The 12,495-nt window shown below is 44.6% G+C and overlaps 1 protein-coding gene across 1 annotated transcript; it reads left to right on the top strand.

The window, feature by feature from the left end:
* Positions 1 to 4,499: 4,499 nt before the first annotated feature.
* Positions 4,500 to 7,873, top strand: LOC112069347 (luc7-like protein 3). Its single transcript, XM_024136663.1, has 3 exons — positions 4,500 to 4,704; positions 5,371 to 5,606; positions 7,263 to 7,873. The coding sequence occupies exons 1-2, from the start codon at positions 4,515 to 4,517 to the stop codon at positions 5,571 to 5,573; spliced, it is 393 nt and encodes a 130-aa protein (XP_023992431.1). The 5' UTR covers positions 4,500 to 4,514; the 3' UTR covers positions 5,574 to 5,606; positions 7,263 to 7,873.
* The last annotated feature ends 4,622 nt before the right edge of the window (positions 7,874 to 12,495 follow it).

A 12,495-nucleotide genomic window follows, 5' to 3' on the forward strand; every position in this document is an offset into this window, starting at 1 on the left:
AGAAAATTTCTGGTGGTCAGATGTGATTGTCGCGCATCAGATACTTGTTCCTTCTCTTGCTGGCAGCTGGTCAGCCTGACTTGGTTTCGTCTCGATACCTGTCCCAGTCTGTAGGTATACGAGTCTGGTCACACAGGATTAAGTGGATCACAATTCAATAACATGGGTCCCGGATCGCTGGGCCTCCCAGATAGTTTATCATAAATGTATGATTGTTTGACCATGTAACACGTTCTTATTTAGAGGAATAGAATGTATAGAGAGTATGTACCAATACAACGCGCACTCGCATGCAATTTAAACTGAAGGACTACAGTAACTGGAGAGCATTGCATTACATTATGAGTGATTCTACTGAGCCTGACCTGAAGTGAACGTAGAGTCTGGCTTATGAGAGAATCACTCACGCATATATCTTCAGTGATCTGGAGGAGTTTTTGCAGGGCGTTGCCTCTACAGAAGCTTCGACACTGAGATACTACCAGAGATTCGTTGTTTCCAGCGCTACTGCTCTGGCCATTACGCAAACGTCGTCGTTACGTGTAATTAGGAGAGGTTCATTGCATTGCTCTGAGTGATGGAGCTCAAGGATAAAAGACATGATCGTAACTCGGCAATGTAAAATGTTGAACCTAGTAGTGGGTGGAGAACGATCTCTCGTATTTTTGTTGAAACTCGGGTATGAATCTTCGCTAGATGTAAGGACAAGTAGATTGGGGATCTTAAAATCAGGGCACACTAATTAATTGATGGAAGAAGGTCACTAAGACAGGAGCATTGTACGCCATGGACACACAAGAGCTATGATGAAATGTTAATACGATTGAAACACTATGAGATGCTGTAGCACAGCCAATTGCTATATATTCGCACTTCGCACCCAAGGCACCAAGAGTTGTCTTTTAGTGTATCGGGCAGCCATGTTTCACACTCACTAAGAAGACTAGAAGGGAAATCGGTAAGAATGATGTCATCTACATAGCGAGGATAGAGGGACCGTTATTGGATCTGGACATGTGGAGTTGGGGAGCTGGTGGAGAAAAGGGAGACCTGTGCTAAACTTCATGGGATATTGGGTAGGAGGATAGGAAGGAGATGCAAGGTTGAGAACTGGGCAGCGTTTTAATATAGGTGTACAGGAATTGGATGAATATGATAGATACTTGGGAGAGAAATACAGGATAGTGGGATTGTATAAAGATCGGGACAAGTGGTTGGAGGCGGAGACGGAGAGAGAGAGAATAAGTGTAGAGGAACGGTAGATGGCGTGATGAGTGCTCGCACGCGCGCGAGCCGTCTGTGGCATTAGAGAGTAGGTTGAGAGAATTGCGGCGCTCAATCGAGGCCTTGGGAGGAAGAGGAGTGACCTGGGGAGACAGGGTGCGCTAATGAAGACGAAGGACTGGATTACACTTAACGCAATTTGCGTTTTTGCTACAACACTGGCTAATAGCTAAAGTGAGCCCAACAAATGTTTTAAAATCAAATCGTTACAGTTGATCGACAAGAAAAAGTGTGATACAAGGGGTCTTAGAAATAACCAAACACGCAAATCAATAGCAAAATCGATCTTTGGTATGACCTTAACGGCAATTCTCCATTATAGCTTGTAGAGAGTCGTCCTCCAGCACCGTTCGACGGGTCCCGTCCGGACAGGTAAGAAGAAGCTCGCTGCCCTGCCGGCTTGAGAATCTAATCTATGGGTTAGCCAGCATGGCTTGGTCCAGGGAGCAAGGAGAAGGGCCCAGAGACGTAGCAGTAGCAGGTACTGGTACTTGTATGGCAGTAGACTATGAGTAGTGTATGCACGTAGACTAGTAGTGTATGGCACGTAGACTAGTAGTTGTATGGCAACGTAGACTATATGTATGGCACGTAGACTAGTAGTGTATGGCAGTAGACTAGTAGTGTATGGCACGACGTAGACTAGTAGTGTATGGCACGTAGACTAGTAGTGTATGGCACGTAGACTAGTAGTGTATGGCAGACGCATATAGTGCGGCATAGACTATAGTAGTGTACTGTGGAAGCAAAAGCTGAGACGGCTAAAAAGACACAAGTAAGGAAAGTGAAAAGTAAAAACAACGTCACCGCATTTGAAAAGGGCACGAATAGAAACATAAAGATAAAGTTGAAACAGCCAGCACAGTACGGTGTTAGGGATGGTCGGCCTGAGTAGTGTGAATCACAGCCCATAACCGACTATAAGACTAAGGTTCATAGTAGTGTCTTAGTGTAAGCTGATACACTAGCCTAGTCTCGACGTGTCCAAGTACTAGTAGTCACTGAGTCATAGTTGGCTGACTGAATCCTCGATCACGTCATCAATACAGGCTACTACGCGGGACCTCATAACTGTCAGTGCCATCACAGCTCGCTCTAGGCTCTACGCTGTGTTCTATTCACTTCTCGCTGCATAGTTCACTACTAGTTCTATCAAAATGGGTTCTGTGCCTATCACAGCACACCTGAGGGTCTAGTCCAGCCCTTAAACTATGGTCGGTGCACCATACATCGCTCTATAACTCCATAAGAGTCACGTTAAGCCGGGGGAGGGGGTTCTACTAACTATTAAGGACGGAATTGTTGGCTTTAAGGGTCACATACCAAAGTCATTTCTAGACTATTTGATTTGTGCGATTATTTAAGACCACCTTGTATCAACCACTCTTTTTTAAAGTGTATAAACGGTATGCTTGAATAAAAACATATTTTTGGGCACTTACTGTCTATTAGCCTATACAAAACGCATTGCGAGATTAACCCAAGTAATTTCATCATGACTAAGGAATACAAAGCTCAAATCGTTCCACCGATAAAGACCAATCTAGAAAAGGAAGTTTTGTCTATCTGCTACGCTAAAAGTGGTTCTCGTTATTACATCTCGCCGCGACTATTACATCTACTATGTTACTATTTTGAATGCCAATCCACACTATGTGTTAACTTAGTACCTATGCATACGTTTGCGGCTCCCTATACCTTTTTCTCCTTTTGGCAACTATTGTAGACAGTCCCTCGCCCGAGACGTTTGTTACCCTTCCATAACGACATCTTGGGAGGGGAGCACTGTGGACTCGTCTGTTTAGCAGCAGTAACACAGCAAGCTCCAGGACGACATCGGGTTCCTGGAGAAGTCTAACCCTCACATATTAGATTGTGTAGCAAAGCTGTTTGGACGGGACTAGAGGCAGACAGAGTCGAGTGCAGGAATTTGGCTATATAGCGCTGCTCCCTGATTCTGACGCTCCACTTAGACCTGCCTGCGGGGTACCGGCCTAGAGCAAAACGGAGAACACCGTGTTCAATCCCAGTCTTCATCTTTCCCATAGGAGCGGCGCTTGTACACTAGTTCTCTTCGTCGTCACGCTAAGATGATTTTCGCGCTGTACGCATTTCAGACACCGATCGGTTTCTCTCCGCGCTCGCATGTCTTCTCTATCTTCCTGTCGTCCTTCTTGCATCAAACACACAGCTCGCTCTTAGTCTCTGTTCACTCCCTCTTCTTCACTCACATGACTTCTGTCGGTCTTACGTCTCTCACTGTCTCGCACAAACGCAGCTCACTTCTATGTCCTCACACGTTCTCGCACCGCTCTAGTCTCTTTCTCACCACAGTCACTTGGTGACCTCTTCATCTCGGTTCCATGAGCCTAACCAGCCGCAGTCTCCTTGCGTCTTCTTAGTCTGTCCTTGTCTCTAACCTCCGGTTTCGGTCACCACAGATGGTCTCTTCTCAGAGTAGAGCGCTGAACTACACATGTCGACATCTCTCTCCTTGACTACCATGGAATAACATCCCATTCATTTTCACTCAATAGAATCTGAGCCACGAACTAACTCACATGAATGACGATGACTGTAATTGTTTTGTATCAACTAGACATTCAGCGAGGTATCTCAACATGACTATGGGGTCACCTTTCATCGGTCCTACAGGTATTTCGCGAGACGTAAACAGCAACAGTGCAAACACTTTGGGAACTCAAAAGATGGATAATGCTCTTTCCGTCTATTCTCCATGGGTATTTAAAGCATTACAGTACAACACATCGGCATAATATGGGCATCTAGGACAATAGGGCGAAAACGACTGCTTGGTGACAGATGTCTGGAACCACAAAACCAGGCACCTTCTATCAAACCTTCCGTCACCTTACCCCACACGATACAGGGACATATACGTTTACTGTTAGTGGAGCTCTCGCAGGACTCGCGCAGGTGGGATAGAGACCTTAGATGAATCTTAGGTCGCTCATAGTGCACCCAATAGTGATGCTAATAGATGACTTCATTCCTCAAGACCTGGTCTAATTCTGGGAAACTAAATATTTCTACCTTAATCTGAAATATTTTTATGGCGATATTATTGTAAATAGTTTTCCGCGGGGTGCGGACATCAACCTTAGGGGGTTAATCAGCCCAGTACATCTCTGCCTGGCCCTATAATGTGTTTGTGAAAATCTCTTGTTGAAAGTTCCACTGCTCTGTTCTTGAGTCTGTCATGGATTAACATGTTCCTGTGTCCGGTGTTTTTCCACACAAGCCGGGACAGGGACCGGGAGAGGCGGCGCAGCCGGGAGCGTTCGGACAGGAAACGGCGCTCCCGCAGCCGGGAGAGGAAGAAGTCCCGCAGCTCGGAGCGCAAGTCTCACCGCCACCGGAGCCGCAGCCGGGACAAGGACAGGACGTCCAGAGACAAAGGTGAGACATGGGACACATTTAGAATAATCACAACTCAGATCTTGCAGGTTTCTTGCAGCAATAGCAGGTTTTTTTTCTGAATCTAAAAGGGGCTTAGGTGGTGTGTGTGGCAATGGGCGCGGTCCATCTGTCGACGTGGCTGAATTTTAGAGGCGGTGTAGAGAAATGTTTGAATTTAAGTGAATTTCTTAGTTATACAAGTTTCCCCATTGAGCTGTGAGAAAATGTTTGTTTTAAAGCTAATTTCCTGCAATTCTATTCATTTTGCCATGGCTAATGCTGTGTTCTTTTACTCAAACATAAAATCAATACTGCTAAATTCATCTTTTTGTTCAATTCTCCTCGACTGTCTAGCTTTTCTTTTGGTGATTGTTAGATCTCAAAATCTATAATTAAAAATATATATATTTTCCATGATTTATTCTAGATACTTTATATCTGGTTTGTCGTTTAAGTTTACACTGAAAGTGGTTTCCATCCCTAAAATGTATACAATAGACTTTTTTTACARGGTTTGGTTTAGTGACTCCACACTTGTGATTGAGCTGGTGATGCAACAACATTTGGACCCTAATGGTCCCTACTGAATTCACAAGTGTGATCTGAAGTGTGTCCTACTCTACAAGTCTTTGTCATGACTCTGTTTCCTACCTCCATCCCTCCCAGAGCGTAAGGAGCCGGAGGAGAGGAGGAGCAGCTCCAAGAAGGACGAGGTGWRAAAGGAAGACAAGCCTTCCTCTGACGTGGCCAAGCCTGGGCCTGTGGAGGCTGAGGCTCCTGCCTCCACTCTGGGCCTGGCCCTTCTGGCCAGGGTCAACGGGGCTGCTCAAGACGACCTCCATTCTGAAGGTGACACTCAGTCCAATTAAAACTGATCTGATAGGACCTCAGATCAGGCTCAGGTAAGTGCGCCCTCCCCCGTCATCCTGGCTCTCAAAACACACACCCCTCCCCCATCTTCCCCCTCAAACCTCCCCCTCCTGTTCTCCTCTCCCCTCGTTTACTTTCAGTTCTATTGCCTTTGATTTGTATGTTGTATCTTTATCCTGTTGTTTTGGATATAGTGCATCGTAAGTATGCACTGAAGATGGAGCTAGACCGATGATGAGAGAAGAAGGTAGAAACAGAGGTCACAAAGCCCAGAGGGAAAGACCAGTGTAGTCCTGAAAAACATACCTGGAGGTACCCCTCGTTTTGTATCGGTTATATACATGCATACATATTATATATCTCTATTTTGTCTATTGGACAAAAATCTCTTCCAAATTTAAATCCAAGCATTTCTTTCTGCCTGTATTGCCTCTTGTATATTTTTTTTCTCTTCAGTGATGGTGGCAGTAACCATGTCTTTTCATTTGTCGATTTTCATAGCCAATATTGAACGTATTAAAGTGACTGTCTAGATATGTGGACATGTATCCACACATAGACACACTGCATTTTACAGATACTTTAAAAGTAAAGTGAAGCTATATATGGAAGGATCCGTACTATTTCTTTGACCTACTGAATGCACAGTCTAAAACCATTTTTTTCTCCCACTGCCATGGATATTGTGTTCTATATACAGCTCTCTGTTCTCTGATATGCATTGTATTGTAACACAGTGTGTTGGTTAGCATTGGGCTGATGATGGAAGGGTAGGGGTTAATGAATGATTGCAGCTGACTTCCATACCTCACACAGCGTTGGTGTTGAGTGAGTGAGCGACCTCATGAAAGAAAAAGGCAAATTAATAAACCCTCAAGGATCAAACTGTCAAACTATTCAGGTACTCACCCAGGTACTCCTTTCTCTACCCACATCCATTTCTACTGAATGCTGTTACCTGTGAGCCTACTGCTCTTTATCATGACTAAAGCTTGATGTGTATTGTTTTTGTTTCTCCTTTGTTTTTTTCATCTTTTAAAGGTGTTTTTGTGCAGTATTTATTATCAGGAAGTGATGATGATAAGAGGTACATGTCAACTTGTTTGATATCCTCCAGCTGTCTAGTTTAATTAGATTTGATACTTATTAGTGAACCTGCCTTTCAAGACTTCATTGACTTTGAAAGTGTATCAATTTATATTATTTACATYCTGTTGAGTGAAAACACTTAATTTTGACCCATGTTTGATATCGATGCTTATATCGATCATCCAACTAATATTCCTCAGTTTAGGTTTGTCTACAGTTCTTTTTATGGTAAAGGGGATATCAAGCAGGTTCCATAATCTCAAAATAGGATGGTTAAAGTTGAGTTCTATTGCCTTATACTGTGTCCCAAACTGAGTGTGAGATGTCCACTAACATTAAAGAGCTGTTGGAGAAACGTCCACAAAATGCCAGGATGTTCCCTGCTCCAAAAATGCAATTTAGTTTCCCCCAACGTTTGCTGTTTTAGTTATTTTCCAGTTCGTTAGATTAGTTACCATTCCTCTGTGACATGTCTGTAGGGGGATTTCATTAATGAGAAATATCTGTATGTATAGTTGATAACAGCTTGTGGCTGCTACAAGCTGTGTTACCAGGATCTTTGCTAATGTGTCACCTCTTTGACCGTTTGTGCACCCCAGGGGACGCTGGGAAATCTGGGAGGAGGAAGATCTGAAGACCACCTGTCGCTCCACCCTGAACCTGTCTCTGCGCTGCTTAAAACAAGGTGAACCACAGATGTAGTGGCTTATTAAAACAACTGTGACATCTAAATCACAACAAAAGACACGTGTGTAAAGGTGCCCTCTGTTGTCCTCCTGTTTTTTCTTTTTGAAGATCACATTTTTAGCACAGGACCAGACATTCTTCATTCAGTTTTACGTTGTATTTCTTTCCTTCATCGTTTCTGAAATAAAGGACCTTGTCTAGTAGCTGCTGAGGCTGAATGATACATTAAGGCTTTTATCTATGTTCTGTTTCTCATGCAGTTTTTATGACAAATAAATTGTTTTGGTTTGTAATGTCAGGTTTCCACGATTTGACTTTTTGGGGGAAAATTAGTTGTAAAATCAGTTCGAGAAGTGTTTGTACAATGTTAGTCAGGAGCATCTCTCTCTTCTCTCTCCTTCCCACCCACCGACTGATCTCTCTAGCCCCTTACTGTAAAATATAGTGAGATTTAATTGAGCTTTTTTTGTTTTGATTTTAAAACTTGTTCATCTTGATCAATAAAAAGAGAGCTTGAATGATGTCTGTGGATTTGTTTGACTCTTGTGTTAGGAGTGCTGATTTAGGGTCAATTTAGCCTTTTTAAGTCCTAAATTAGAGGTCGGGATCAGTTCCAACAAATCAGCATTTCTACTCTGAGATGCTTTGTGAATACAGACCCCGGCTCATTAGAATCTACTTCCGAGGATGAGCCCCACTGGCTCTGTATAAAAGCCAGAGATTTTCATTAATCAGCGGTAGCTGACTCACTCCATCTTTCTCTTTCACTTGCTCTCAGTCTTTTTGGGGCGGCAGGTGGCGTAGTGGTTAAGCAACTGACTTGGTATTCCCTGTCTACCATCCAGCACCAAGATAGGAGCTAGATAACTGAGGGAGTTTGGTCTGATTATGGTCCTAATAAGGATGCCTTACCACCCTCTCGCTCTTCCCTGGATCACACTTTAGGGCCGTCATGAAATCCACTGTGCTGGCTCAGATATTGTCTTTTCACACTCCTTTCCAGCACGGTTCCAGCAACTATAGTGAATGCGTAACCAGGCCCGCCCAGTAGCCTACAGTTTGGCTTGGCTTAGTCGCGCCTTTTTTATTAGTGTGATTTCGGCTTTTCAGTCTCAGAACTGACCTTGTCAACCCAGCAGGCAATTAGACAACGCAGCGGGCGTTTCCAGACCTGATCAGAGCAGTGTAATTAATAATTAAGGCTGSTGGGGTCAGTGTACAGGCTGGGTTTGTGCCTGCCTCCTGTGGCTGGTCTGAGTGAGCACTGGAGCCCAGCCAAATGCTTAAGGATTAGTGCCAAGGTCTAAGTGATTGTACTGGGTGTAGACCACCTGCCTCTTCCAGAGGGGAATTGGGTCTAGGGCTTGGAATTTTCCCAGGCCGGGTCTTGTGTTCAGAAGGAACGCTTAGTCGACTGATGATAATGTGATTAAGCCAAAAGGTTTTCCCTAACCAAGTGACTGCAGGCTATAAAGTATTAGCAATTAAGAATATTTGATGAAACATTTAAACCATACTGATAACTATCATTAAACATTGATAGCAATGGTTTTATCACAGAGACAAGGGCGGAATCATAAACTCAGCAAAAAAAGAAACGTCCTTTTTCAGGCATGATTTCAAAGAAAATTTGTAAAAATCCAAATAACTTCACAGATTTTAATTGTAAAGGATTAACACTTTCCCATGCTTGTTTATTAACCATAACAATTAATGAAACATGCACTGTGGAACGGTCGTTAAGACGGTAGGTGGTAGGCAATTAAGGTCAGTTATGAAAACTTAGGACACTAAAGCGGCTTTCTACTGATTCTGAAAAACACCAAAAGAAAGATGCCGGGTCCTGCTCATCTGTGTGAATGTGCCTTAGGCATGCTGCAAGGAGATGAGGACTGCAGATGTGGCAGGGCAATGAATTGCAATGTACGTACTGTGAGACGCCTAAGACGGTGCTACAGGGAGACAGGATGGACAGCTGATCGTCCTCGCAGTGGCAGACAACGTGTAACAAACCTGCACAGGATCGGTACATCCGAACATCACACTACGGGACAGGTACAAGATGGCAACAACAACTGCCCGAGTTACACCAGGAACACACAATCCTCTCCATCAGTGCTCAGACTGTCCGCAATAGGCTGAGAGAGGCTGGACTGAGGGCTTGTTGTAAGCAGGTCTACCAGACATCACCGGCAACATGTCGATATGAGGAGCATGAAACTACGTTGCTGGACCAGACAGGACTGGCAAAAAGTGCTCTTCACTGGCGAGTCGCGGTTTTGTCTCACCAGGGGTGATGGTCGGATTTGTGTTTATCGTCGAAGGAATGAGCGTTACAGCGAGGCCTGTACTCTTGAGCGGGATCAATTTGGAGGGTCCGTCATGGTCTGGGGCGGTGTGTCACAGCATCATCGGGCTGAGCTTGTCATTGCAGGCAATCTCAACGCTGTGCATTACATGCATTATCCTCCTTCCTCATGCGGTACCCTTCCTGCAGGCTCATCCTGACATAACCCTCCAGCAATACAATGCCACTAGCCATACTGCTCGTGCTGTGCGTGATTTCCTGCAAGACAGGAATGTCAGTGTTCTGCCATGTCCAGCGAAGAGCCCGGATCTCAATCCCATTGATCACATTCCCCCCAGAAATGTTCGGGAACTTGCAGGTGCCTTGGTGGAAGAGTGAGGTAACATCTCACAGCAAGTACTGGCAAATCTGGTGCAGTCCATGAGGAGGAGATGCACTGCAGTACTTAATGCAGCTGGTGGCCACGCCAGATACTGACTGTTACTTTTGAGTTTGACCCCCCCCCCTTTGTTCAGGGACACATTATTCAATTTCTGTTAGTCACATGTCTGTGGAACTTGTTCAGTTATATTCATACAAATATTTACATGTCAAGTTTGCTGAAAATAAACGCAGTTGACAGTGAGAGGACGTTTCTTTTTTTTGCTGAGTCTATATACAGTACCAGTCAAGTTTGGACACACCTTAATTTGTACTATTTTATACATTGTAGAATAATAGTGAAGACATCAAAACTATGAAATAACACATGGAATCTTGTAGTAACCAAAAAAGCGTAAAACATATTTTATATTTGAGATTCTTCAAAGTAGCCACTCTTTGCCTTGATGACAGCTTTGCACACTCCTGGCATTCTCTCAATCAGCTTCACCTGGAATGCTTTTCCAACAGCTGAGCACTTGTTGGCTGCTTTTCCTACACTCTGCCACCCTACTCAAACCATCTCAATTCGCCCGCCCCCTTGTTTTGTGGGTGGAGATTGTGGGCTTACTCGGCCTTGTCTCAGGATTGTAAGTTGGTGGTTTGAAACGAAATATCCCTCTAGTGGTGCGGGGGCTGTGCTTTTGGCAAAGTGGGTGGGGTTATATCCTTCCTGTTTGGCCCTCGTTCCCGGGGGTATCATCGGATGGGGGCCAAGTGTCTCCTGACCCTCCTGTCTCAGCCTCCAATATTTATGCTGCAGTAGTTTTATGTGTCGGGGGGCTAGGGTCAGTTGGTTATATCTGGAGTTATTCTCCTGTCTTATCCAGTGTCCTGTTGGTGAATTTAAGTAGACTTCTCTAATTCTCTCCTTCTCCTCTGTTTCTTTCTTTCTCGAGACCTGAAGCCCTAGGACCTATACGTCAGGACTACCGGGCAAGGGGGGGGATGCTGACTCCTTGCTGTCCCATTCACTGGCCTTGCTGCTGTTCCAGTTTCACTGGTTCTGCCCTGCGGTTATGGAACCCTACCTGTCCCATACTGCTGTTTCAACTCTTAATGATCGGCTAGAGCAACTGCACATTTATTCATGATTATTATTTGAATTGCCTTGTCATTTATGACATTTTGAAATTTGCGCTCTCTCTAATTCCTCTCCTCTTTCTTTTCTCTCTCTCGGAGGACCTGAGCCTAGGACCATACGTAGGACTACCGGGCATGATGAACTCCTTGCTGTCCCAGTCCACCTGGCTTCGCTGCTATTCCAAGTTTTCCAACTGTTCTGCTGCGGTTCTGGAACCCTACCTGTCCCCAGACCTGCTGTTTTTCAACTCTTAATGATCGCTATGAAAGCCAACTGAACATTTTTTCCTGATTATTATTTGACCATGCCTGTCACTTATGAACATTTTTGAACATCTTGGCCATCGTTCTGTTTATAATTCCACCGGCACAGCCAGAAGAAGGACTGGCCCCCTATAGCCTGGTTCCTCTCTTAGGTTTCTTTAGTTTTTTGGCCCTTTCTAGGGGAGTTTTTCCTAGCGCACCGTGCTTCTACACCTGCATTGCTTGCTGGTTTTGGGGTTTTAGGCTTGAGTTTTCTGTACAGCACTTCGAGATATTAGCTATGTACGAAGGGCCTATAATAAAATAAACTTCGATGTTGATCTTGATTTTCATGCCTTTTTTCATGAATAAGCATTTTTGGCACTCTTACTTGTCAGTCGGTTTTAAAAGGCATTATGTGCAGGAGTAGGTCCAAGCTGTTTCAGGCCAAGTGATAATAAGAGTGATCAATGAATCATGTGATAATTGGGTAGTAGTGGAACAGTAGCTCAGCAGAAGGTAATACATGACTCTGGAGGAGTGTCCACTTTGCCTCACTCCCTAGAATGACTGACAGGCTGACATAAGTAGGTGTGTGGTGTGTGATGGAGTCAGGGTCGTTAACAGTCGAGTGACATAGTAGGTGTGTGTATGTGATGGAGTCAGGGTCGTTAGACAGAACGATTACATAGTAAGGCTGGTGTGTGTGTGTGATGGGAGTCAGGGTCGTTAACAGTCGAGTGACATACGTAGGTGTGTGTGGGTGTGATGGAGTCAGGGTCGTTAGAACAGTCGAGTGACAAGTAGGTGTGCTGTGTGTGATGGAGTCAGCGGTCGTTTAGATCAGTTCGAGTGACATAGTAGGTGGTGTGTGTGTGATGGCAGTCAGCGGTCGTTAGACAGTCGAGTGACATAGTAGTGTTGTGGTGTGTGATGGAGTCAGGGTCGTTAGACAGACGAGTGACATAGTAGGTGTCGTGTGTGTGATGGAGTCAGGGTCGTTTAGAACAGACGAGTGACCTAGTAGGTGTGTGTGTGTGATGGAGTTCAAGGGTTCGTTAGCACAGAAGAGTGACATAGTAGGTTGTGTG

Source organism: Salvelinus sp. IW2-2015, unplaced genomic scaffold, assembly GCF_002910315.2.
Source record: "Salvelinus sp. IW2-2015 unplaced genomic scaffold, ASM291031v2 Un_scaffold992, whole genome shotgun sequence".
NCBI classification, from domain to species: Eukaryota; Metazoa; Chordata; class Actinopteri; order Salmoniformes; family Salmonidae; genus Salvelinus; species Salvelinus sp. IW2-2015.